This window comes from Plutella xylostella, chromosome 23, assembly GCF_932276165.1.
Source record: "Plutella xylostella chromosome 23, ilPluXylo3.1, whole genome shotgun sequence".
NCBI lineage: Eukaryota > Metazoa > Arthropoda > Insecta > Lepidoptera > Plutellidae > Plutella > Plutella xylostella.
The window spans coordinates 9,643,866-9,670,445 of NC_064003.1; the positions used below are offsets into that span (position 1 = coordinate 9,643,866).

At 38.4% G+C, this 26,580-nt stretch overlaps 1 protein-coding gene and 3 long non-coding RNA genes across 5 annotated transcripts in view; 3 read left to right on the forward strand and 1 right to left on the reverse strand.

The window, feature by feature from the left end:
• The window catches only part of LOC105394983 (spondin-1), a 47,971-nt gene extending 21,618 nt beyond the window's left edge, over nt 1-26,353 (forward strand). The window contains exons 2-7 of the mRNA XM_048629518.1: nt 23,172-23,383; nt 23,740-23,844; nt 24,346-24,525; nt 24,830-25,125; nt 25,459-25,634; nt 26,140-26,353. Of these exons, the coding sequence (XP_048485475.1) occupies nt 23,172-23,383; nt 23,740-23,844; nt 24,346-24,525; nt 24,830-25,125; nt 25,459-25,634; nt 26,140-26,333 (1,163 nt within the window). The 3' untranslated portion in view covers nt 26,334-26,353. The remainder of the gene's footprint in view (nt 1-23,171; nt 23,384-23,739; nt 23,845-24,345; nt 24,526-24,829; nt 25,126-25,458; nt 25,635-26,139) is intronic.
• Nucleotides 491-2,412, reverse strand: LOC105385960. The gene is made up of 4 exons (XR_005254692.2): nt 2,271-2,412; nt 1,801-1,934; nt 1,306-1,365; nt 491-807 (listed from the first exon to the last, which is right to left on the reverse strand). It is a non-coding gene; the product is annotated as an uncharacterized LOC105385960 (long non-coding RNA).
• On the forward strand, nt 1,292-2,091 carry LOC125490404. The gene is made up of 2 exons (XR_007267664.1): nt 1,292-1,440; nt 1,979-2,091. It is a non-coding gene; the product is annotated as an uncharacterized LOC125490404 (long non-coding RNA).
• On the forward strand, nt 11,975-13,336 carry LOC125490403. Of its 2 annotated transcripts, XR_007267663.1 has the most exons (3): nt 11,975-12,016; nt 12,321-12,420; nt 12,757-13,336. It is a non-coding gene; the product is annotated as an uncharacterized LOC125490403 (long non-coding RNA). The 2 variants fall into 2 exon arrangements; XR_007267662.1 differs by lacking the exon at nt 11,975-12,016 and having other exon boundaries at nt 12,195-12,420.
• Nucleotides 26,354-26,580: the final 227 nt, after the last annotated feature.

Genomic DNA, 26,580 nt, shown 5'->3' on the forward strand with positions numbered 1-26,580 from the left:
GTGTGTGTGTAAGTTAACATTAGGAGAAACAAGATTATACATAGGTATAGACGAACATAAATTTGAGCAAACGAAACTTAGGTGTTTAAAGATTGTGCCTAAAGAGTTTTAGACGAAACGAGCCTTATGCCACATAAGTCTTGGCAAAGTGATGGTTCGGCCAAAAAAGTTTAGACCATACGAGTTATGCGAAATGGGTTTTGGTCAATAAAGATTATGCCAGATGAGCGGAACCCGTCGCTATTATTACCGCTACTCGGCAACAGATGGCGCCATGTGTCCAAAGAGTTAAAATAAATACAGCTGTTTTCATTTTTATAAACATACGTATTCTTTAGGGTTTTAATTTCTGTCTTGTTAAATATTTGTCTGTCCCTTTTAATTCCGTGCCTTATCATTAGCAAGCAATTTGTTCACCAACTATAAATACAGGCTACTCCCACTATTGTACCCATAGGTAGAAATACATTATAACAATAACATGCAATGATAAAAGATAGATAAATTATTTTTCATTATTACTTGCCTTATCTGGTAACCTGTATGATATATTTTGTTGATTATGTTTCTACCATTTCTTTTGGGATAGGTGTTGGTTTGTTTTATTTAACATGCTCTCGGTTTTATTTTCTAGTAACTGTAAAATAAAACTTAGAGCTAAAAAGTTTTCTGGTAGTGATTCTAGGATTTTTAAAAAGTTGCCTATCCAGGTTGTCTGTTGATCAAAATCCATTTAGTAGTTTTGTCGTCACATTCGCTGGGTACTTCGACATGTCGATGTTGCATCGTCATCTTCACCCAGGTGATCTGTTGGCAAGAAACGATACATTAATAAATAGGCGTGCCAAATAAATAACATTGCTGTGTGAACTAAAAACTATAAAAGTTTCAGTTTTCTCGCATACAAAGTGGCGCCTCTAGCGGAAACTATCATGAAACTTTTGACAGATAATCTATGCAGGTGACAGAAGAAAACAAAAAAATTTTCGTTTACGTAAATTGCAAAACCCGTACTAGAGGCCCTGATACAGCTGGTCCACTGCGGGTTAGTAGAGAGGAACAGATCACATATCTAGATGAGCTAAATCTAGATATGCAGGTTTCCTCACGATGTTTTTCTTCACCGTAAGAGCGATGGTATACATTGTACTTAAATTCAAAGAACTCATTGGCACATGTGGGTGTTGACCCCCGTATCTCTGGCGCGAGAAGCGGGCGCTTATCCGACTGAGCTACACTGGTCTATCAGTTTCAATATCATTTAAATGACTTTATTGTTTTAAATTAATGTATTTCTACACTTACCTTCTCATTATAGAGGCATGGCCCGGGGGCAGCGGCGGTATTCCCGAAAAAATAGGAAAGCTGAAATTTAGAAGAAAAAAAATATTAAATAAAGATATAAGAAGAGATGTAAGAAGGCAAGCTGACAATGGGATGGTATGTCTGCAAAGCCAATCATAAAGAACCAAATAAACTGCTTATGGGCTTATGGTTATATTAAACCGATTGCATGTAGGTATCTATATACTCTAAGCATGTATCATATTTGTTTTCTCAGCCTCACACTTTAACTCAGGTAAGTTCTGAGGCACATTTACTGATTCTACACTATGTTTGAATTCAGTTTCATGAAATTGATTATTCAGTAGACTGTGAGGATCTACACCTCTTGACAGACAGTCAGCTGGATTTAATTCAGTAGGAATATAGTTCCCTTTTTCAGGTACCTGCTCACATTCCCAGAAACTATCTATTTTCCTATTTAAAGACTCTGTTGAGACAGCCTCAGATACTGACTTGCAAAAGTTACTTGGTAGTGATGAACATCCCTCGCTGTTCAATGGTGCAGTGCCAGCAACAATGTAGCCGAACTGAGTGTTGTGTAGAAACAGCTGACCTGGTATCACTGGCAGTCTCTCACGCAGTAGGATCTGAAACATGATGTCACACCCAAGTAAAATATCTATATTTCTAGGTTCGCTGAAGCATCGGCAAGCTGAATGTGAGATGGTATGTTGATGTCCTGTACATTGACACGGAAATGAGGCATTGAAGATGTTATGTTGGGGACAATGCATGATAGAACAGTGAGTTTATAATCACTGTTGGCTGACTGGATAGCAAATCCAAAGTTTGAAATGTGATGAATTGATGATTAGAGATGAGAAAGCGTTTAAACTGAATAATGGTTAATTGATAAAGGATAATATGAAATATTATAATCATTATATCAAGATTTATAGTCATCAACAAAAACTAGGAAATACCTGGATCCTCCAATCTCCATTGGCCCACAGACATCGGCATGTTTATTACATCCAGGGGTCCACTGCTCCTTGCACCGTTGTGACCAAATGGCAGACGAGACTGCTTTCCTTCACAGAATACAGGCATAATAATAAGGCATTAGTTTTCTTCACTTGCTGCCAACATCTGCTTCGCCGCCATCTTGCCGCTATCGCTATGATGGCATTTTTATGGCAATCTGTCGGGTGTGCCAACAATTTCTGCCAGTATCATGTAATGACATTGCATGTGTATTTATTTATATTGTAAATATTGATACCCCTGTTCTTGAAAACTTTACGAAATGTTATATTTAAGCTGTGAATTTTATTCTTAGCAGTGCTGCAAACCTTATATTGTTGACTGTGCTACTCTCTGCTCAAAAAAGCACTTGCTAGCTCGGTACTATTGTAGTTTACTGCAAGATCTATCAACTTTGTCTTCACTACGTCATAATGTACTCTGTAACTACGTCACCCGTAATGGTGATTCCCGAATTTTCTATTACCATTATCATAGGGAAGTATTTTTTGGCAAACCCGCTAGTATTAGGCATCCAATCCACTCGTCATCCACTTTAAAACCTGTTCCAGACAATTTCTACGCCGCGCCGTTTCCATTATTAGATTAGCGTCACATAACTAATTCATAATTAATAAATAAGGTTGTCTGGTAGAGATTGCTATAAGCAATAAGGCCGCCTTTTTAATCTGTTTTTATTTTTAAGTTTAATTTTGTATGTTGATCTATTTTGGTGCAAATAAAGAGTATTGTATTGTATTGTATAATTCGTCATTGAATCGCTGGTGTCCAGACGAATTGATTTCAGGTTTCGCAATAAAGTTATTCTTCGAGAGAATCCGGAATCGTCGAACATAGTTCTCGACATCAGAACCATTAGGGCCGATGTAAAATTTTTGCGAAAATCACTTTTTTAAAGACCCTTCTTTCTTTTAGTCTAACACACGTATCTCTATCTCTTTTTGTTCAAAACTTCATTTTCCTAAAAGTGGTCGCATATCCACAGTACACTGGAACCATACGGACTTTTTATAATTTCAGACGTTATGGCTGTACAAATATGAAAATAATGTTATTTTATATACGGTCGGTTGTAAACAACAGTTCAAAAATACCTGCAAATAGTTCGTCCCATATCAATAACGTACCCTTTTGTCCAACTAAATATTACTTATATGCGGTCAAATTTTCACGTCAGACCTTATGGTTCGAAACACATTCAGTTAAGTTCATACAACCCCGAACGGCCCTCAGAGTCAGGTTCTGCTGTAGCTGGAGCTTCATGCAGTTGGTCATCGAGCATAGTGCGTACCACGCCGGAGCAGCGTAGGTAATACGGAAACGCATGTATGTTTTAAAGATCCTCAGCTTCTTGCGCAGGGGGAGTCGGGAAGCCAACATGGGACAGAGCATAGCCCGTGCGGCCTTCGCCTAGTAGACTGAGTTGACCGCTTGCACACTCATGGTGAGCGTGCGCTCGATCGCCACCCCCAGGTACTTGACTGAGACGAAATGACTTCGGAGTTGCAGCTTCTTAGCCAGGTGCGGCGGACAACATCTCGGTGCCCACGTTGCCCACCACTTTTCCAGCCATTCCGGCAGGTGATCCAGTTTTGATACGGCCAGGTTTTCGCCGCTTTCTTGTTTTCCGAGTTTCGCATTAAAGTCTCCCATCACCACCGTGAAATTAGTAGTGAACTTACGCAGGGCAGACGATACGTCTTCATACGCCAGTTCGACCTCATCATCGGTGTGCTTAGATGTGGGTGCGTAAACCTGTATGACCTTCATTGAGTATCGTTTAGATATTCTCAGGATGAGGTACGCAACCCGTGTCGACACACTTCCGATTTCAACGATGTTGTTGACGAGGGACTTGTTGACGATGAACCCGACACCCCCCTGGGACAGTTGGTCGCCCTCCCGGTGGTACAGCACGTTTCCGGACTGGAGAATTTCCGTATCCTCTCCCTCTCGTCGGACTTCGGATAACCCTATAATGTCCCATTTTAATTTGCTGATTAGCACTTTAACTTGACTATGTATACCTTTAGTTACCTTTATCAATAATTAAATTTCTTTTCTTTTCTTTTCTTAAGATTATGCTATGTATGCCATTCGGCCATTCTTAGTTATTAAGTAACCTATTATTATGGAAGAGCGGTATCTCCAAACACAGGCCTTCTAGCTTAAATGGGGATACCGCACGCACTTGTCAAAATTAGGCTAAGTGTTATGTAAATAAACATTTTTGATTTTTGATTTTTTTTTTTTTGACCTCTTCCAGCTCCTCTATCTTCACGTCTTCCCTCAGTGTCCGTGCGTTATATGTTGCCAGGTGCAAGGGTCGGTTGGGCTGGTAGCCGACTCTCTGCCGGAGATTCTTCGCACCCCCTGCCCCGCCGTTACCGTAACCGCTACCGGAGTCCGGGATAGCGGGGCTGCCGGAGACTGGGGGCCGGGGCTTTGTTTGTTCCATCATAAGGAGGTGTGTTTGCCATAATCACCGCGCTTGGCAGGCGTGTTGGTGATTCTCCTTTTTTACGGCGGGAGATCGCCGCCTCTGCTAGGAGAGGAGGTCGGGTCGATTTACCGCCGCCCGACATTCGGCGTTGTCACTCGTTAGCACCACCCAGGGGACACGTGTAGGGTAACTAGGGTTTGTACCTACGGACGTGAGCGACAAGCCCCCCTATGTAGACATACACAAGCCAAAATTCAACTTGAATACTATTTATTCCCCGAACCATACAGTCTGTTGTTATAATAGGTATACGCATTTTTTAAAGTTAATTTTATTTTCTTGACCAAAAGGTCCGATGTTAACAAAAGCCTTGCCTTTTAGTCTAAAATCTATACTGCCGTAAAGTCTTTTATTGACGTGAGCCTCTAAGTTACTATTTATATTTATAGTCGAAAAATGGGGCTGATATCCATACTCAAAGATACAAAACTAGATTTTTTCGCTAATATTGCATAAATATTGTCTTCAAATGAAACGATTTTGTATTTTCATTAACTAGCCGAGCGAAATAATGTAGGTATTTCGACTCCAAAACAAACATCTTTGTTTGTTTTAACGGTGGTAAAAGTTTATTTTGGCTCTACTGAAAAGTTTCAAAAATGGACATCGGCCCTCTTGGTTCTGATGTCAAGAGTTTGTAGTTTCTTCCACAAATCCTTCCCTTCGTACTCGTAGCACTTTTGATGTGGATATACAATGACGGGTCGATCATTAAAATTAACTTGGCGTTGGTGTAGGTATAGGTACAATGTACAATGGGGGTCGCTAAACATATCACTTTGGACTTATTTCGTTCGTTAAATAAATAGATCACCAATCGCATCACAAGATTTCTTATATATTATATACCTATGAATATGGTCACTACAAGCTTATGTTGAGTTAAGGTTTTTTCATTACTTAAAATAGGAGAACCCTTTAGTAGGTAGAAACAGAAAAAAGAAACCGACTTTTTTACGTTTGGGAGACTTGGCATTTTTTACAAGTTAGGTATGTTTTTGTTTTGATGGCATTATGCTTTGTCCCGCTCATACTCTGTGGCCGTCTCTTTTTAACTCGGTTACCGCGCTATCGTTGTGTAAGTGAGCCTGACTATGTGTGCGTGGGCTGCGTGGCTATCGCGCGCCGCCGCCGCCGCCGCCGCCGCCACCACCGCGCCGCGCCGCCGCGCAGACAATGTATTTTGCCGAAATACCTACCTACCTACTTTGTAGTTGGTCTGAGCTTCCTACCTATTTGATTTCGAGAAATTTGACAGTAAGAGAGTGAAAAGTAATATATGTTTGATTTTGTTTTAATTATAATATGACCTACGTAAGTACCGAAGTTCAGCAATTTCGTGAAAAAATATTCAGCTCATCCCTACTTTCAATAGTACTCACATACCTACCTACCTGTAAATTAATAGGTTCCTTCATTAACATACCTACTTAACTAGAATAGAACCGTAAGTATTTATTTTAAAGTAGGTACATCAGCATGGTCATTATGTATGTCGTTGATAACTCTTTTCACCGTAAGCAGACTGTCAAAAAGCAAATTTTGATACTATTCGCATTATGTAAGTCCGGTTGGTTGCCAATAATGACGTCATCATGGGTATAGACTTCAATCCCCACCGGCCGCCATCTTGTTAAAATTATATATATTATGCGAATATTTCATCGAAACCCGAGATTGGTATTTTGTATTGGATAGTTGGAATCATAAGTACAAATTTGGGTGGCCCAACTGTCTTGTCTTGGGCAACTAGTAAACAGTAGCTTTTAAATAAACAATTAAATTGCTCATATTATGTCCAAATGTGAATTTTATGAGACTAAACCCAGAATTCATAAGTATATAGTGGCTCGTGCATTCGTAATGTGAAATTTGAAACGATTTTCTCCTAGCTTAGCGCGAGACTATTATTATTCTAAGGGAATTTTCTATGAAAATTATGAACATAATAAAACTTTTTTCTATTTAGGTATATGACTTAGTAGGTAATGCATTCATATGTGAATTTGAAATTAATATAGGTAAGTAGTTAGTTAATTATGCACTTATGTGGTACTTCATAAAAATATATCTCGGTAGTCTCGGTACCCAAGTGCATCATGGAATCTATCATCATTCATCATAATATTCATAGTCCATAGCTGGATTTATGTCTCCTTATAGGAGCGGAATAAAATGTTGTCCTTCATCTTCCTTTAGGTACCGGTCACCTACCTATATGTCGGAAATCCAGCTAGTCTACGTGATCAAGACAACTACTTATATGTTTTTAGATAATTTAGTTTACATGTAAGTACTTGCTATACAGTGAAGGTAATATCTATGGACAACATTTCAAAAAACCTAAGCGGCTATAAATCGAAAACCATTTCGAGATTTAGCTTTAAAGGCCACAAAAAAAATATTTTTGAATTTTTAGGATATATCATTTTGGAGAAATTCATAAAATAGTCTAAAAGTGCTGATGATGTCATTCATTAGGTGCGATGCATTTTGTTGCTCAAAGCCTATATAGATGAAAAAAAAAAATAACTGTCACTTTCATTTTTGATTGACGTTGACGTTTTATCGTGACGTTTTGTTGTTTATTTGGGTCATTTTCATAAATTCTGTTCTGACACTTTTAGACTTTTTTTTATTATTGATCATATAAAATGGTTAGTACGCATTAAGAGATGACCCGCTATACAGGGTGACTGTTAAGTTGATGTATTCCTTTAAATGGGTTATAGACGGAGGCATTTCCAGTCGATTAAACCCCATAATGCACTATCCGAAAGTTAACCATTTCTGAGTTATTTAAGTTTTAAGTTTTTTTTAGGTTTTTGCCGAAATTTATGTTTAAAAGCAAAATATTTAAAAAATTTACCATTCTTTTAATACTTTTTTGATTGTTTTGCATCGATGACACCTTAGCCAACTAACTATAATCATTAAATGCGGAATATTCAACTTAATTTAGACACAGTGCTTCAAAATAGTTGAAACATTAAGAAAATGTTAAGAAAGGTGAAAACAAAAATGCTAAATTAAAAAAGAATTTTATCTGAAAAATTTTCAAGCACTACAGCTTAAAAACATAGTTAATTTATAAGCTTTAAAATGACATATTCAAATCTAAAATCGATTAAGGTATTTCCAAGATATAGCCAAAAACAACTGCATAGGCGGACAAATCTCAGTAGGGAAACGAACAAGATTTGTTCCAGTTTTAAGGTAAAATGTCTTATAACTGGACTTTGTAGAGCTCTGAACCTTTTACTAATTATTGTTCTCCGATAACACGGATCCTCAAAAGCACAGATCGACGACAATGTTGCTTCACCGAAATAATGGTTGTCCGATAACTCGTTAGCCGAAAGTATTATTCAGTAATGTTTGGTAAAACAAATTAATTCTTCACAACCCGGTTCCCCAAAACAGTAGTTCGACGACGGTTAATTCGCCGAAAACATGATTTTCCAGTAGCACTGACCGATAATGATTGTTTTAACTTCACCGTGTTCAAACACTGTGCCAAATGTTTTAGCTGAAAAGTTTCACCGAATAGTAGGTATTATAGGAGATGTCATTTTTCGGTTAAACAATTTCACATGCTGTGCTGTCGAAAAAGCATTCTATCGTTACCTTAATCGACTTTAGATTTGAATATGTCATTTTAAAGCTTATAAATTGAATATGTTTTTAAGCTGTAGTGCCTGAAAAATTTTCAGATAAAATTCTTTTTTAATTTAGCATTTTTGTTTTCACCTTTCGCTACATTTTCTTAATGTTTCAACTATTTTGAAGCACTTTGTCTTAATTAAGTTGAATATTCCGCATTTAATGATTATAATTAGTTGGCTAAGGTGTCACCAATGCAAAACAATAAAAAAAGTATTAAAAAAATGGTTAGTTTTTTTAAATATTTTGCTTTTAAACATACATTTTGGCAAAAACCTAAAAAAACTTAAAACTTAAATAACTCTGAAATGGTTGACTTTCGGATAATGCATTATGGGGTTCAATCGACTGGAAATGCCTTCGTCTATAACCTATTTGAAGGAATACATCGACTTACCAATCACCCTGTATAATAAATGTCCCAGAGCATGCCCCGGCCTACATAGCTGAAAAATTTTGGGGTATATTATATTTATTTTAAAATAGTAATATATTATGAATTCAATTATGCTTGACTTTAATGCTTAGTAAAAATATTATTTCATGATAAGTATTTTTTTATCATCAGAAATATCAATGTCACACTTTTCTGTCATTTGAAAATGACCCATTTGTTGGTTGGCACGTAAACAAAGTTTATGTCACTTGTCAGTGTCATTAATGTTTTTTTTTCGAGACTAAGGCAAAGGACTAAAATCGAAATTGAGCCTAAAATGCCTACGTCACTTCCGGTTTTAAAATAATAAAGTTTAAAGTTAAATATAACATGGAAAAATAAATGTACATGAAAAATAAAAAAATACAGGTCCTCTAATTTTTAACAAGCTTTCCGAATAGCTAATAAAAATATAGGGTAAAAAATGAAATGTTGTCCATTGAAATAAAATAATAACACAATTATTGATTGTGTGTTATACTTATTTATCAATTCATTATGACTGACAAGATATTTATCAACTATCTACCTACACACAAAATCAACACATCCGCAGTGAATTAACTATGATCAACACATAACTGTCAGCGGTCAACATTTATTATTTTCAACATTTATTCGCCATTTCTAACTAAATAATGCGGCAAATTAAAAAGCCCTAATGTCAGTACTTGTAGTTTGAAGTGAAATGAAGTTGTCATTTAGTCGGCTAACCAAATCACAGAATATTTTCATAAAAATTTTTCAACCTCTAGTCTAGTGTATCGATAAATCTCATACCTATTATTCGTTTAGTGATCATGACCGAGATAGCCGATGCCAAAAAATGGTTAGAAACCCATCATAGATTTATACGGTTAGTAATCGCGAATCTTTGACACCCGAGTTACATAATGGCCCGGCTGTTACCTATTATTCGTTTAGTGATCATGACCGAGTTAGCCGATACCAAAAGACGGTTAGAAATCCATCATAGATTTATACGGCAAGTATTCGAGAATAGTTGACACCCGAGTTAGATAATGTGGGTGCAGGCATAGGCACGTTGAAATGAAATCTCATCATAAAAATTGCCATGCGTAAAAAATCAATATCTACCATTAATTTTATCGCATTTTATGATTATAAAAGCAGTTCTTTACGAATCATTGGGTTTTATTTTTATTGATAAATAGGTACGAGAATTTTATCGATATTATAATAAATAAATGAAAATTTCAATAAACCAATTTATTCCAACAACTTATTTTGTGGGATTTAAAATCGATATTAATCTTATCAAGTATCGAGGAACGACTTTTTTATTCAACGTTGAAGAAAAAAACCATGTATAGTGCCACAATCTTATCTGTTCCGGTGGCGACATCGCTGTGATCGAATCCAGTGTTGCTTTCGATTAAATTTTGCCTATTTCTGGTTTAAACGACAATGCATTTCTGCTATTACCTATTGTAATAATTAGGTACATTCATAAGTATAGTACTATAGATAAATCAAAATATAGGGTCGATAGTAAATGAAAGTGGATATAATATATCAAACGACATTTGTTTCAGTGTAGTTCTGATTATGTTCTGCTTCTGATATAGGAGATTAAGCCCCTGTTCCACAATGTCTGGTTAGTCGCTACCTGTCGGGTAAAATACATGCTGTCACTGTCTAAAAAATAATAACAGAAAGTGACAGCATGTATTTTATCCGTCAGGTAGCCACTAACCAGACATTGTGGAACAGACCCTAAATCTAGATTACAATGCTATAGGTAATATATGTGGGTCGTGGGAATAACGAGATAGATAGACTTAAAAAAAACAATTAATTAAGTATTATTATTATTATTATTTTTGAACACTTTATTTTACATTTTCTAAAGTAACAAGAAACAATAGCATACAATTAAAATAAATTCAGACAGTGTGCAAAGGCTAATACATCATCGTCATCATCATCTTGACCCATCACGTCCCCACTGCTGGGGCACGGGTCTCCTTCCAAAGGCTAATTGCCAAATAGAAATTTCTTTCAGCCAACTCTTGATTGGTTGGGAAAACAATGACATGTCATAAATCATCATTATTTCGTCTAAAATCGCTGCAGGTGCGCGAAATTCTTCTTGGTATACTGCCTAAGATTTAAAGTATCATGTCATGTCATCACACCTGTAATCAAAGAAAAATAAAGATTATATAATTTTCATCACGAGTATCATCACGACTCATCCCGTCCCCACTGCTGGGGCACGGGCCTCTCTGGAAAATATTACATAAAATTACATGGAGTATATGGGTAAAATTATTCGTCATATTTGGCAACACTAACCTGTAGCCGCTGCAACTCGTTCTTCCAATTTTTCAAACGGAATTAAAGGCGCCTGAATACGTTATTCTTCCTGCATAAAAGCCAATATATATAGTACTACTTTTCTTGCATTACATTACAGCGCTTTTGATAGTATTTCACCCAGAAAATCACAAAACAAATTAAATAACAACAATTGAAATTGACAACTCAAATAACGCACAGAGTATGAAATGATGTTTGACAATGACGTTTCGTTAGTTGCACATTTTGACCACCGGAACAGATAAGATTGTGGCACTATATGTGTGTAAGTCTTGTCACTTTTGACAGTTACTATTTTCTTTTTTCTGTTGAAAACTTTAGCCGAAATTGTCTGAACTGTTTGAACTGAAAAAGTCTCAAGAAGTTTCTTTTAAGTATCCAAAGTAAGAAAAATGTTGAGGATAAGTTGGGTCCATAAAGTGACGAACGAAGAAGTTCTGCGACGCGTCGGAAGATCCCGAGAACTCACCTTGACCATAAAACTGAAGAAGACAAGCTATCTTGGACATGTGCTCAGACACGATCGATACAGACTTCTTCAGGTCATTGTGATGGGCAAGGTAGAGGGGAAAAGACGTGTGGGCAGAAGGAGAAAGTCGTGGCTCCGTAACGTAAGAGAATGGACGGGAGTGGTCAGCGTAGAACAGCTGATGCGCTTGGCGAAGAATAGAGAGGAGTATGCAGAGCTGACTGCCAACCTCCAGTAGTGGAGAGGCACTAAAAGAAGAAGAAGATCCAAAGTAAGTATCAATATACCTAGATGGTTTGAATATAAAGATTGCAATACTCAGAAGGTATTGTACCTAATATGAAATTTATTTACTTATGTCGAATTGATTTAGAATTACTACTGACAAAGCTATTTATGGCATTATACACAAGGCACATAACCTATTTCTCTACCGCGAGCTGCACGCACCCACCCATTCACACGCTGATTTGGTACGCCCGTGAATGGGGGCCTTTAGAAAGTTGTTAAAGCGGGCTGCTTTCTATGACTATTAATGATAGGGTAATAATTTGGTGCTACCCTTTTAATTACAGGGTGCTTCCCCTTGGTGATGAAAATGCCGCACCGCCACTGTGACTAATGCTGATGCTGTTGCTACAAATAGTGCTTTGCCCGACGGAATTGAAATTATGTGTAAGTGTGTATAATTATTAATGAATAAAAGTGTTATAGGCACTGGATAGATATAAGCCTTAGTATAGATAACAAAAAACTTGATTCATTTTTGCCTTATTCAGATTCTACTGAGAATGAAGAGAGCTGTAGCCCTACTCCCACTCCAGTCAAAAAAAGGGCGCCATGAGTATTAAAAATACAAATTATACATACCCTCTATGAGGGGCCTATGTCCAGCAGTGGATGAATATTGACTGATGATGATGATACATACCCCTATATTCATAGAAATTAAAAAGTACATTATAGAATACCTATATAGTTACATCCATTAAACATCTTTCAAAATTTCAGGAACTCCCAGCGCAGAGGCTGAAGCCAAAGGAGACATGATGGTTTTGCAGCGCGAGCAGATACAATGCGATAGCAAGAAGGCGGACACCATGGAAATGGTAGCTGCAGCAAGAAATACACAAACTGCTGTAAATTAGGCCCACAATGCCAGATGAATGGCATTCATAGAAGCAGGACTTGAGTTGTGGAAAAATGTAGATAGTATTCCTAATCGTAATTCATTAATGAATCCTACTTAATATAACAAAAACATGTCTTTAAATGCATCAACATGGTACCTAAGTTATATACTTTTTTCTAGGCTCTTGAGAAAAAGGAGGAATAGTTCTAATTATGTAATAACTTGATTGTTACTGAATGATTATGAGAATACTCAAAGACTTATATGGGAAATAAGGCTTTTATCATTAATATTATTAGTTTTATTAAAGCTTTGTTGTTTTCCAAGATGATTTAGTCAGCAGTGGATATCTGACTTTAGAAAACATATACTTAGGTAATTTGGTTATTCTAGGAAAGAGACTTAAATAAACAAACTGTGATTAATTTGTTGTTTAAATAAATATAAAGTGAATGTGTATAAAATGTGTTTAATTTAACAACTTACAATTTGAGGGATGTTGAAGGAATGTGCAAGTATATGTTTGCTTTCGATTCATCATGCAATACACCCTTATATCTCTGACTACACTTAGGGTGGGTTGCACGTCAACTCAAATCCCTTGAAGATTGGTCTCTCTCGTCGAGAAGTAAATATCTCTAAATACACCATTTAAGATATCAGTAACGCCATCTGTTGGTCAGTAGCGTGCAACAACACTCATCGCAATAAAATAAAAATAATTTAATATGCTGATGTAGTTTCTAATGTGGATTTGAACAATATAAAAACATTTTGTCTCGGTAACTTTTATTTACATACACTGATAAATAAAATTATTTTAACTAGCTACTGGATCAATATATAATACTTAAATGTAATTATTATTTCAACGTAAGTTGTCATACGGTATAGTTGATTTTGATGTTTATTGATACACTTAGTAGTTCATAGCATCATGATGCGTCATCAATTCATCATCAAATACGTAGGTTAGGCCTAATGCTAATTATCATTGCGTCTGCGTCATTTTACACATAATATGTATTAAAGAGTACAAGATAGTTAATTAAAATGTATATAGATGGCGCTTTTATGAGATGTGTCACCTATGAGTTATACTTAATATATAATTATGTTTGTACACACCCAGCTTGCTGATTTTTATTCTTATCAAGGTTTAACTTTATTTACAAAACATAATATTTTCCTATCTGCACCCATTAGCAAAATTAAATTTAATGTTGAGCAGTTTAACATGTCGAACATCCATCAAAAACATTAAACGTTAAATCCCAAAACACTGCACACTATCAAAATAAAATAAAAGAAGAAAAACGCTTTACACTATCAAAATAAATAAAATACAAAAAGAAAAACGCTTCACACTAATAACATAAAACAAAAGAAAGATCCGCGGTGTGTCGCGAACCAACGACTGATAAGGACAAACGTATAGATCTCTTAACCAACTAGACCACGGTACTGATAATTGAATCAGTGAAAAACTCCTTCACATTCTTTCCTAGCGTGACTATTTTTCAGTTACTTACAATTTAATTCATTATTTTGAAGTCCCTTGACCATGTACGTATGTAAAGTATAGATTGGCAAGTTTCTTGGCGACCCTCCTTGCGGGGTGAAAGACGCGGAGGGGACGAGGCACCCAAGACGACAGCGGGTAGCGGGAGGGGTAGTGGTGGAGGGGAACGCGTGCACTTGTTAGCGAATGCATCCCAGCAGTAGCTACGTCACTACCGGATGTACATTCTAATATTAGTAGGGATTTGAATTATTGTTTATATGTTGATCAAATTATTGTTAAGGTTTATAGAATATGATTTATATCTGAAATTATAAATATACAGTTATAAATAGCTTTATAATATTACATTATTTTCGCACTAGCGACAGTGGCGTCATTATACTACCGGAACAGTTAAATTAAGTATCAAGTTTTGTTATATAATTAAAAGAACCATTTAAAAAATATAATTAATATGTAGTAATTATAATCTAAATGATTAATGATTTTACGAGTTGTTTTGGATTATATAATTTTAATATTTAGAATATCCAGATACTGTAAGCGTTTCCATTTCCGCTTTGATTACGATACTTTTCAAATTGTTGGGAGTTCTTATAAAACTAGATGTAAGGGCCGAGAGAGCCTCACTCTTTACTGCACCGTCACCTAGACACCTAGTTAAGGGGAACCTCTGCCCGAAAATAAAATAAAGTGAAAGTGCCAGCCATCTTTATTTTTCGCCATCCTTCGCCACCTGTTACACCTCAGAAGTGGGATCAGCCCAAGATGTCCGGCCCATATGCTGCTGGTTTGGGCATGAAGAAGAGGACAATCAGCCACGTGTCCACCACCGACGACGAAGAAAACGAAGAAAATTTTTTTTCTTCCAACGACGCCATGCCTGCCCCGACGAAAAGACGGCGAGTCACACATGCCGACGCTGAAGTAGTCCCAAAATTTCGACCAGAAGACAGCAACAGCAGCGTCAGTAGCTGGCTACACAAGATCGACCAGCTGGGAGACGTCTACGGATGGGACGCGACCGAGAAGCAGTTCGTGATGCAACTCCGCCTGCGAGGTTCGGCTCGACGTTGGTATGACGAGCTAGAAAACTACAATCTACGCTGGGAAGATTGGAAAAGTGCACTACGAACTGCATTTCCACGATCAACTGACTACGTGGATCGTCTTGAGGCCATGTTGTCCAGAACAAAAAGGGACACGGAAACCATGACCAACTATTTCCACGACAAAGTTTCACTCCTCAAAAAGTGTGAAATAGAAGGTGAAAGTGCAATCTCATGCATTATTCGTGGTCTGCCTGTGGAACTGCGCGCTAATGCTAAAGCGTATCAATGCGAAACACCTGAGCTTCTCTATTACGGCTACCTGTCGTCACTAGAAAACTACCGAAAAGTCGAAGCGGCTGCATCAACCAAGCGGTCAACATGGAGAAGAGGCGCGACTGACGTATATGTCGCAACATCACAGCCGTCTGGAGTGAAGCGGTGCTACGCGTGCCGACGAGTGGGACATGACGCACGGGACTGCCGGACTCAACAACGCTGCGACACCTGCCAGCGGGCCGGCCACACCTCTACCACCTGCTGGTTTGCATCCGCCCCAAGTTCATCTCGGGCACCGGTGCAGCAGGCGACATCACGGGTGAGTCGTATTATGTTTACAACTATCAGTACCTGTCAGGACATCTATAAACGACTAGTTTACATTGGTGCGATTGTCCTATTAGCATTCATTGATACTGGCAGTAAATTGAATATACTTACATCAAAGCGGGCCAAAATGCTAGATCTTAATGTCGTTCCATCGGATATAGTAATGAGAGGATTTGGGGGTGCTCATATAAAATCGTTAGGCAGAACGCGCATAGATGTATCAATAGATGATATTTGCTTAAGTGGAGAAGTTGAAATTACTGATTACGATTTATCAGATATAGATCTAATCATAGGACAGTCTATGATCAATCAACCTGGTATTAGTCTAGTCACTACTACAAATACTGTAGAGTTCGTACAAACTAAGGAAGTAGAAAACTGTCTTATGAATTGTAAACTAGAGGACAATGATTTCAACTCAAAGTATTGTGTGTATCTCAAGTGTGATGTTAAAATACCAGCTCAAAGCGCCTGTTACATTAACGTATTTGTAGATATTGAAAGTAATGACAATAGTTGTTGTTTTCTGACTAATTCGATATATGTTCATAACGGTCAGATGTGCTATGCTATACCCGGGCGAGTTATCTGCATCGAGGGATATTTGAAATTCATTAACTTAAGTGATGAGGTCATATCTTTACCAGCCCATAAATTAGTGGCCCGAGCCGAGCTTGTTTCGCTGGTTCCTGATAATTTTCGCGACGTCATGGCTGTTGAATTACATACAAAGTCCACACGTAACGTGCCATTATTAGATCCTAACGAAATTGACATAGGTGAACTTTCAGGAGAAGATAATGATAAATTATTGACCTTGCTTAGTAAATATAGTCATATGTTTGCCAAAGATACAAAAGACTTAGGCTGCACAGATCTAATTAAGATGCAAATTCAGACAACGACTGACAAACCAGTTCATTTTAAGCCATACCGATTGTCACATAAAGAAAACGAAATAGTTAATGAAAAGGTGCAGGATTTAATCGATTCGGAAATTGTTCGTGAGTCGATGTCTGAATATGCAAGTCCCGTTATACTTGTAAAAAAGAAAGATGGAGATTACCGGCTCTGCATTGATTATAGAGCACTAAATTCACAAACTATTAAAGATCGCTATCCGTTACCAAATATTGATGACCAAGTTACGAAATTAGCGGGAAAATGCTACTTTTCGACCTTGGACCTCGCCCAAGGTTATTACCAGGTTAAAATATCAGAGGAGTCAGTACCTAAAACTGCGTTTGTTACACCGTCGGGACAGTACGAATTCCTCAAAATGCCGTTTGGTCTAGCTAATGCTCCCGCAGTTTTCTCTAGATTAATACGTCTAGCTCTACATGACGTCAGAAATGACGTAGCAACGTATCTTGATGACGTCATGCTACCAACCGTTACTGTAGAGTCAGGACTAGAATTATTAGAACGTGTCTTGGAACTTCTCGAAAGAGCCAATTTAAAATTGAACCTAAAAAAGTGTTCGTTTTTAAAAACTAGTGTCAACTATTTAGGTCACGAAATTACTGAAGGTACTATACGACCAGGTCAAAACAAAATTAATTGTGTTTCCGAGTATCGTCAACCTCGAAATGTCCACGAGATCAGACAATTTATTGGATTAACCTCGTACTTTCGCAAATTTATCCGCGGATTCGCTGAAATTGCTCTACCCTTAACGCGTTTGACAAAAAAAGACGTAGAGTGGCAGTGGGGTCCAGAACAGGAAAACGCATTTCAAACTCTAAAACAACGGCTGATTGAAAGACCGGTACTAGGTATCTACGATAGTAAATCCGAGACCCAACTGCATACCGATGCCAGCAAACTAGGATTAGGTGGTATACTTATGCAGGTACAGCCTGATGGATCCTTAAAACCAATTGCGTATTTTAGCAGGGTTACTACTAGAGAGGAGCAGTTCTATCATAGCTATGAGTTAGAAACTTTAGCGGTTGTAGAGTCGTTAAAACGTTTTCGAATTTATTTAACGGGAATACCAGTAAAAGTTGTTACCGACTGCGCAGCTTTACGTTCTACACTGGTTAAAAAGGACTTAATACCACGCATTGCCCGTTGGTGGCTTACTATACAGGATTTTGACTTGCAAATAGAGTACCGTCCGGGGGAACGAATGAAACACGTAGACGCGCTTAGTAGGAACCCTGTCACTGAAAACGTGTACCAAATAGACGAGTCTGATTGGCTTGTGACCCTTCAGTTACAGGATGATAATTTACAAAATATTATTACCCAATTACGAGAAAATACAACCAACCCAGATATAACCAACAATTATATTCTGAAAGAAAATCTTTTGTACCGAAAAACATTGCACGGAGAACGCTTTGTAATACCAAAATTAGCAAAATATGGCCTTTTACAGAAGTACCATGATCAAATAGGACATCCGGGGTTTGATAGGTGCGAGAAAACTATTAAGGAACAATTTTGGTTTCCGGGTATGACACGGTTTATCAGAAAATACTTGAATTCCTGTCTACAGTGCGCATATGGCAAGTCAGAGTATGGTAGAGCGCAGGGTGAGCTATACCCAATCGAAAAACAACCGATCCCCATGCATACTTTGCATGCAGATCACTTAGGCCCCTTTACAAAAACTCGAAAAGGAAATGCATACATCTTGGTGGTAATAGACTCTTTCACAAAATTCGTGTTTGCAAGACCTGTCAGAAACTGCAGCTCTATAGAAACAGTAAAACACATGAAAGAAATTATTACAATGTTTGGAAATCCAAATAGAGTCATTACAGATCGAGGAAAGGCCTTTACGAGTCGTTATTTTAAGCAGTTCGCGGAAGAAACCCAATTTAAACACATTCTCAATGCTATAGCTAGTCCGAGGTCGAATGGCCAAGTTGAGCGTGTCAACCGCACTATCATAGATGGTCTCAATACAATGTCTGAGAGCGAGAGTACTTGGGACGATAAACTTGCTGATATTGTGTGGGGAATCAACAATACGCCTCATGCTACTACCTCATTCCCCCCATTCAAACTTATGTTCGGACACGAAAACTCCCGTTTGCCGGCCTACCCTACTAATAGGCCTACTTCTCAAGAGGAAGCTTTAAAAGATAGGAGAGAGAACGCAAAGTTACGTATTGATAGGAATATGACACTAATGAAAAGTCGATTCGATCGTTCCCGTAAGAAGTGCAAAAAATACACAGTAGGTCAATTAGTTTTGTGGAAAGGCGGCGCTAGTAGAGTAACGACAGCAAAAGTTTCACAAAAACTGAAAAGTCCGTACAGCGGGCCGTACAGGGTATGCAAGGCAGAACCAAACATAGATCGTTATACAATATGTAGTGTAAAAGGGATGAAAGGATATAAGAAATTCAGTGCAGTTGTTCGGGGTGAAGTATTAAGACCATATAAATCATGTGTTTCCGATGCAGATAGCTGTTCATCTAGTGATAAAGATGTGGATAGAGATGATTTAATAGACTTGCTAGAGAGTTAATGATGTATAAAATAAGTAGAAGTTAATCCTGTAAATAGACTGTTCATAATCAAAATAGAGCTTTGCAAAATAATGTCGAATAATTATGATGTTATAGGCTTGATTCACTGACTATTAACTTATATCTTGTGTACGAGTATGAAATTAAAAGCAGGCCAAATAGTATGTTTAATAGAAATAATGATTTACAGAGTCTTGGTATTTTGAATATATGGTAAACAGTACAAACAATATTATGGATATAAGTAGGTACATTATCTGGCTGAATACTTGCAACTCCACGAAGATCTTCTCATGCGGTAAACTGCAATTAAAAACATATATAGCATTATTGATAACCGTTACCTAACCTAAGTCTATGTGGCAAAACTAGTCTGTGTGACGTCATGGCGCCTTGCGAATTTTAAACATACTTAGCTCTTAAGGTCTATGTGACACGTAGAAGCAAGCACATGGTGTGTGATGATGTGTATAACATAATAATGGGTCTATGTGACAATTCTAGATGCAACAAAGTCTGTGTGACAATGCTAGGTGTTATTTAAAGTCTGTGTGACAGCCAATAAGTCCATGAGATCAAAAATGTCTGTGTGACATGTTTTAACAATGAGGGGTACTTACTAATAAAAAATAAGTCTGTGTGACTTGAACAAAATGTAGACATGAAAGCAATTGAATATACATATTATACTTTACTAACTTACCATTCGCTTGAGGAACGAGATGTTGCTTCACTTTCAATAATATAAGTATACTTCATCACTCCACTTTATATTTTATTCGACGACCAATTTTCTGCCTGAATTTATTTATTTTTCAGATACAAAATGGAGGCAGCGGCAGCGGTGGAGACTCCAGGGTGCAGCCCGAGCGACGTGGGACACGCGCTTTCCAGGATGGCCGAGTGTTAGCGAATGCATCCCAGCAGTAGCTACGTCACTACCGGATGTACATTCTAATATTAGTAGGGATTTGAATTATTGTTTATATGTTGATCAAATTATTGTTAAGGTTTATAGAATATGATTTATATCTGAAATTATAAATATACAGTTATAAATAGCTTTATAATATTACATTATTTTCGCACTAGCGACAGTGGCGTCATTATACTACCGGAACAGTTAAATTAAGTATCAAGTTTTGTTATATAATTAAAAGAACCATTTAAAAAATATAATTAATATGTAGTAATTATAATCTAAATGATTAATGATTTTACGAGTTGTTTTGGATTATATAATTTTAATATTTAGAATATCCAGATACTGTAAGCGTTTCCATTTCCGCTTTGATTACGATACTTTTCAAATTGTTGGGAGTTCTTATAAAACTAGATGTAAGGGCCGAGAGAGCCTCACTCTTTACTGCACCGTCACCTAGACACCTAGTTAAGGGGAACCTCTGCCCGAAAATAAAATAAAGTGAAAGTGCCAGCCATCTTTATTTTTCGCCATCCTTCGCCACCTGTTACACACTGCATGTCATTGTTACGGCAGTCTCGGCCGCGCAGCCGAGGCGGCCACATGTCTTATATAGTCTGTCATAATTTGAGTGCGACCCACATGAGATCATTGATCCTGAGACCATTAGTCTTAGGATGAGTGTTGAGGCCATTTTAATATTATCGTTATATTATTATTAGGTATCTATAATTCGTCAAAAAAATAACGTTAAAAACAACAAATTGTATAATATCTCAATATAGGGGCTTCTTGTAGAACAGCGTACCGGATCAGTCATGCTACGCGGCTAAAGGTTGGTACTGCGCAGTCAGATACGAAAAAGTAAACAACAAAGACGAAGAGTCCATATGACAGTGCGTCAGTTGTCAGTTCTTGTAACTAGGAAAGCAACCAAAATTTATGTGATTTAATGAAAGTAATTAATGAGCAAAACACAGAGAAAAATTACAAAATTGATGAAATTTTGAAAGAAAATGGTCATATCGTGCTTCGCCTACCCCCATACCACCCGGAATTAAATCCTATTGAACTTGTGTGGCGGTACGTGAAAGGCGAGCTCGCAAGAACGTCGATTGACTCTAACTTAGATAAAGAGATAAAAGACTTAGAGTTGCTTTTCTCTAATTATTCGCCTGAAAAGTGGAGAAATTGTGACGACCATGTCATAAAAAATTAAGACGAATATTATAAATCTGATAGAGTATTTGACGATGTATTGGACAGGTATGTTATTGTTTATTTATAATTTAATATAAATTAAACATAAAATATTATAGGTGTACACTGAACTAATATGACTGGCGTACTCTAGTACATTATACTTTAAAGTAGGTATAATGTTTTTTGGTTTTTGTCTTAGATTTATAATTGAAGTTAATGAAAACGATGATGAAGATGAGGATGACGACGACGATGAACAAGTTCAAACAGAGAGTGAACATGAAAGTGACATGGAAATTGATTTATAAAATAAAACACTTTTACAAAAATAAATTCCAATTGGTAGATATTCTGAAGGTAAACATCCAAATTTTAATGCTGTCAAACTATACATTTTAAGCTAAATATGACATTTACGGGAACACTCATAGAATAAAATTTTACTTACGTCAGAAATAGTTACAAGCTATCGCGAGATTAATCTGGGCAAACTTTTCTACGTGTGTAGCATGTCGTGCTACCTCGCCCCCGCCACTTCTTTCACCCCGCAAGGAGGGTCGCCAAGTAACTTGCCACACTATAGTTATTGCTACGATCTATATACCATCGTCTATCCATTACATACACTCGGTGAGTGGTAGATTTAGTTCTTATCAAGTTTTAACTTGATTAACATAAAATTTTCCTATATGGGCGACTATTTTTTCATAATTATTAAGAAAAATACCAATTCTACACGATACGCTTAGCACTACATGATAGAGGACACTGCAATGAACTTATGGGCATACAAAACATTTAACAGCGTGCTCCCAGAGATTAATTACATTACAATTACTTCGGCGTTATTAAAATCGCTGCCAGCCAGCAGCGATTTTGGATGACATGACGTCATCGTCACACACCCGCGCCTTAGGACACGCAGCTAGCAGTTTAGCAAAACTGGTAACTGCTGCTAGCTGCACTTTATAAGGCGCACGCCACGCCGTAAAGTAATTGTGACGTAATTCATCTCCCGGAGCACGTTGGTAAATGTGATATATGTCTATAAGTTCATTGATATATTCTCTAGCATGTAGTGCTAACAGAATTTTGCTACAATTGCCTTTTTTTGGCCATACAAAAATTGCTGCTAGTTTCTGCTGCTATATTCACAGACCTGCATCGCGTAGCATGATTTTCTTGTAACTTGCTGTAAAAGTGTGCATGAAAGTTGCCGCCCCGAGTTGAAACAAATGTTCCGGGGCCCCAATCCCAAGCTAAGCTAATTCTTTCTCCACGGCGACAAACTCTAGCCCAGCTCCAGTGTATATCACAGCAGACCTCACTTCCTTCTACTTCTTAAAAGGTTGTCTGGTAGAGATTTCCTTAAGCAATAAGGCGATTTTGTGCTGATTTATTTATAAGTTGTTCTTTTCATAAATTACTTTCATATGTGTTAGACAATTATTATTTTTTTTTAATTTTTGTCCATGTTTTTGTGTACAACTAACTACAGGTCAATCACACAACTCATCCTACACCCTACACCGCGTCGGCTTGGTCTCCCGTCCCTCAGTCCTCCAGTACACTGCCACGGGTGCCCTGCCCGCCCTGGTCGAGGAGGGCGAGGGGCGGGGGGAGGTGTACGACCAGTTCTCCGCCCCGGGGGTGAAGAGCGGGGAGGGGGAGACGGGGAACATGGTGTTTGTTGATGGCAGGCATAGTTTGGTGAGTGTGTGTTTTTGGTTGTGAGTGTGGTTTGTTTTTTGTAAGGTTAGCAATTTCGAACCCGGGACCTTCAGCTCAGTAGTCAGGGTCACTAACCAAAAAAAAACTGCGCCACAATTATTAATTTAGGATGACTTTCAGCAAACTCTAAACGTACGAAGGTAAGTATTTTATATAGCCTAGTGTCGAGACCAATTTTGATACTGATCCAGATTTAAAATTGTATTAAATCCAACTTTAATTTCGTTTTCTACTGATATTTTTTTTGACGGTTGACTAAATACCTTTATCTTTTGGTGAAAGTCCACCTGAAGGTAGGCTGGCTACTTTTGCTAATGTTTGTTTGTATGCTCCAGGTGTCGCTGATGTGTCGGCTGGTGCCGTCCCCGGACTGGTTCGTGGGGGTGGACAGTGTAGACCTCTGCGTGGACGCGGCTTGGGTTGAGGAGATCACTCTTGATGCAAGTTATATTGGCTATGTTATGTACTTTGTACAGCCCGGGGCAATTGCACCTGACGCGACTCAAAGAAGTAGCATTGTCAGAGGCTGAATGGAGCTGAGTTGTCAGGTTTCTTTGTTCCAGACTGTACGGTTTACCTTATCCTTAAACATCAGCTACTACTTTAATAAATTAATTAATATGTGGGGACATCTCACAAACGGCCATCCGACCCCAAAGTTGGCAGATCCTTTGATATGGGTATCGGACAGCTGATATTATATGATATCTACACAAATAAATAGATAGATACATATTAAATATAAATATCAACACAACTAAGACCCGAGTATAAATATGTGCCTTTAAACAAATATCTGCCCCAGCCGGGAATCGAACCCGGGACTTTCGGCATAGCAGTCAGAGTCACTAACCACTACACCATTCGACCGTCAAAGTACACTTAATTTTCGGTCTCATGTAAATCAGCGCTGCCAAATCATCCTTCTATCCCACTTCCAGCTAGACCCGCTAGACGGCGGCGCGGCGTCAGGCTTGGCCTTCACGTCCCCGCGCTGGGAGACGGCCCCCGCGGCGGCGGTGGCGCGCCTCGCCCCCCGCGCGCCCGCGCACCCCGCCGCCGGCTTCTACTACCCCGAGCTGAACACGCTGCCGACTATTGCCACGGTGCAGTTTGCTAAGGTAAGTCCTGAGTCTCCAAATCTTAGTATATCACAGTTATACCTATAAACTTGCTTATAACTAGATTACTACGGTGCAGTTCGCTAAGATGAGGGGTTTGTCCTGTGACTCATGATTACTCTGAAGCCTATAAGTTTGTTAGCATGTTCCATCATCAGCTCGTAATCGTCCATTGCTGGATATAGCTTCTTCGTCGGTCAGCAGGTTTTGGTTTGATGTTATTCGAATGATTTGATCCAGTTCATTTAGAGTGGTTGAACTCTAGTTTCACTCCATGATAATAACTTCTGTGTATCTATTTCAGATCAAAGAGTATTCCTCCAAAGAATTAAATGAACTGGCTCGTAAAGAAGTCATGGCAAGATTGAAACGCAAAGACGTCCGTAAAGGTATCCCAAAACGGCTGTTAGAAGCAAGAAGATTAGCAGAGGAAGAGAATAAAAGACTTATGGAAAAAGATGAACAAGAGCCAGTTGAAGAATTAACCACTAAAGATTCTATGGAACAATTGAAAGATTTAGAGGAGGATCCAGTTGGTACTCCAAGGCCAAACGTCCCTGAAAATAATGTTGTAGTTGTCACTGAAGCTCCTAAGACTACGTAAGTAGTAAACAGTTCTCAAACTCACCATATTATTATTATCCCCATAACAACGCATCACGTCCCCATTGCTGGGACACAGGTTTCCTTCCAATGAAAGAAAGCTTTCAGGACTAGTCCACCACGCTGGCCTAATTTGGGTCGGTGGACCCCACTACAGATGCTGGATCGACTACGGACGCTTCTATTATCCAAAAAATATTTTTTGTAGCAAACAAAACATGGATATTCTTTCTATTCCACTCAACAAATTCCTTCAGGTCATGCTGAGTCTGATCCTGTCCTGTCCACCGTGGCTATACATATTGTCAATAATATGTACCAAACTTCCAGCACAACAACAACCACTACTACAACCTCGACCACCACAGAACCAGAATTCGGCGTCAACCTCCGCAGCATGGACGACGTGATGCTGGCGGTGGCGCGCGGCCGCAAGCTGGGGCTGGGCCGGCATCTGCCAAGGCATTTTAGATCCAGACTGCACCATGCAGTTAATAAACTCACCGGTGAGTAGGAGCTTTAAGACTATGGGACCCTAGAAGAGGAGGATCTGGGTAAAGGGTACAAGTCAATTCGAAAGCATTTCTTCTTTGTCAGTATACATTTAAACCACAAAAGCCAACTGCTCAAAAGACCTCAGGCAGTGCCTCTTGATATCAAACCTAGCCCCAATTTCACCATAGTCTGAGATCATTAACAACCCTGTCACATTGTAATCAATTATACTTCATCTCCATAATATTAAATTCTTAACAGATGTGTCAAAAATCAACTACTAACCTTGTTATGATCTAACAGAGTATAGTAAAACTGGGGCTTAGGCTACCACACTACAAATATCGACTGCGCGGTATCCCCCTGGGGCGAGTGGTCGCCGTGCTACGTAACTAACCTCCCCCTATTATTGTCTTTTTCTCTCGTCGTCACTTGTTTCCCGTAGCTTCCTTCCAACAGCAACAGTGCCTATATACATACTTCCTTACAACACTAACTAAGCCTCCTACGCCCCAGATATCGACTGCCTAGTCTCCCCATGGGGCGAGTGGTCACCGTGCTCAGCGACCTGCGGCTTCGGGGACAAGCAGAGACGCCGCCGCGTGCTGCGCCCCCCCGCGCCCCGCGGCCGCGCCTGCCCCCCGCTGGTTGAGAGGGAACACTGCGGGAATGCTAACTCGTGTTTTGAGTTCGATTACTTTGATTGGTGATTTGCAGTGTGGGATGTGGTGTGTGGGTTTTTAAAAAGTGGTTATTATATAATAATTATGCGAATTATGTTTTTAATTTATGTTTACCCTGGAGAGTTATGTAGATGGAGAGTGAGACCTGGCTAGCTGACGAAGCAATACGCTACGATAGCTTTAAATGCGCGCAAAATTGATATCGGTAGTTATTCCATCAGACTATTGACTTAATGGGGACTACCGTTTTTTTGCTCACCAGTTGGCGCCACTG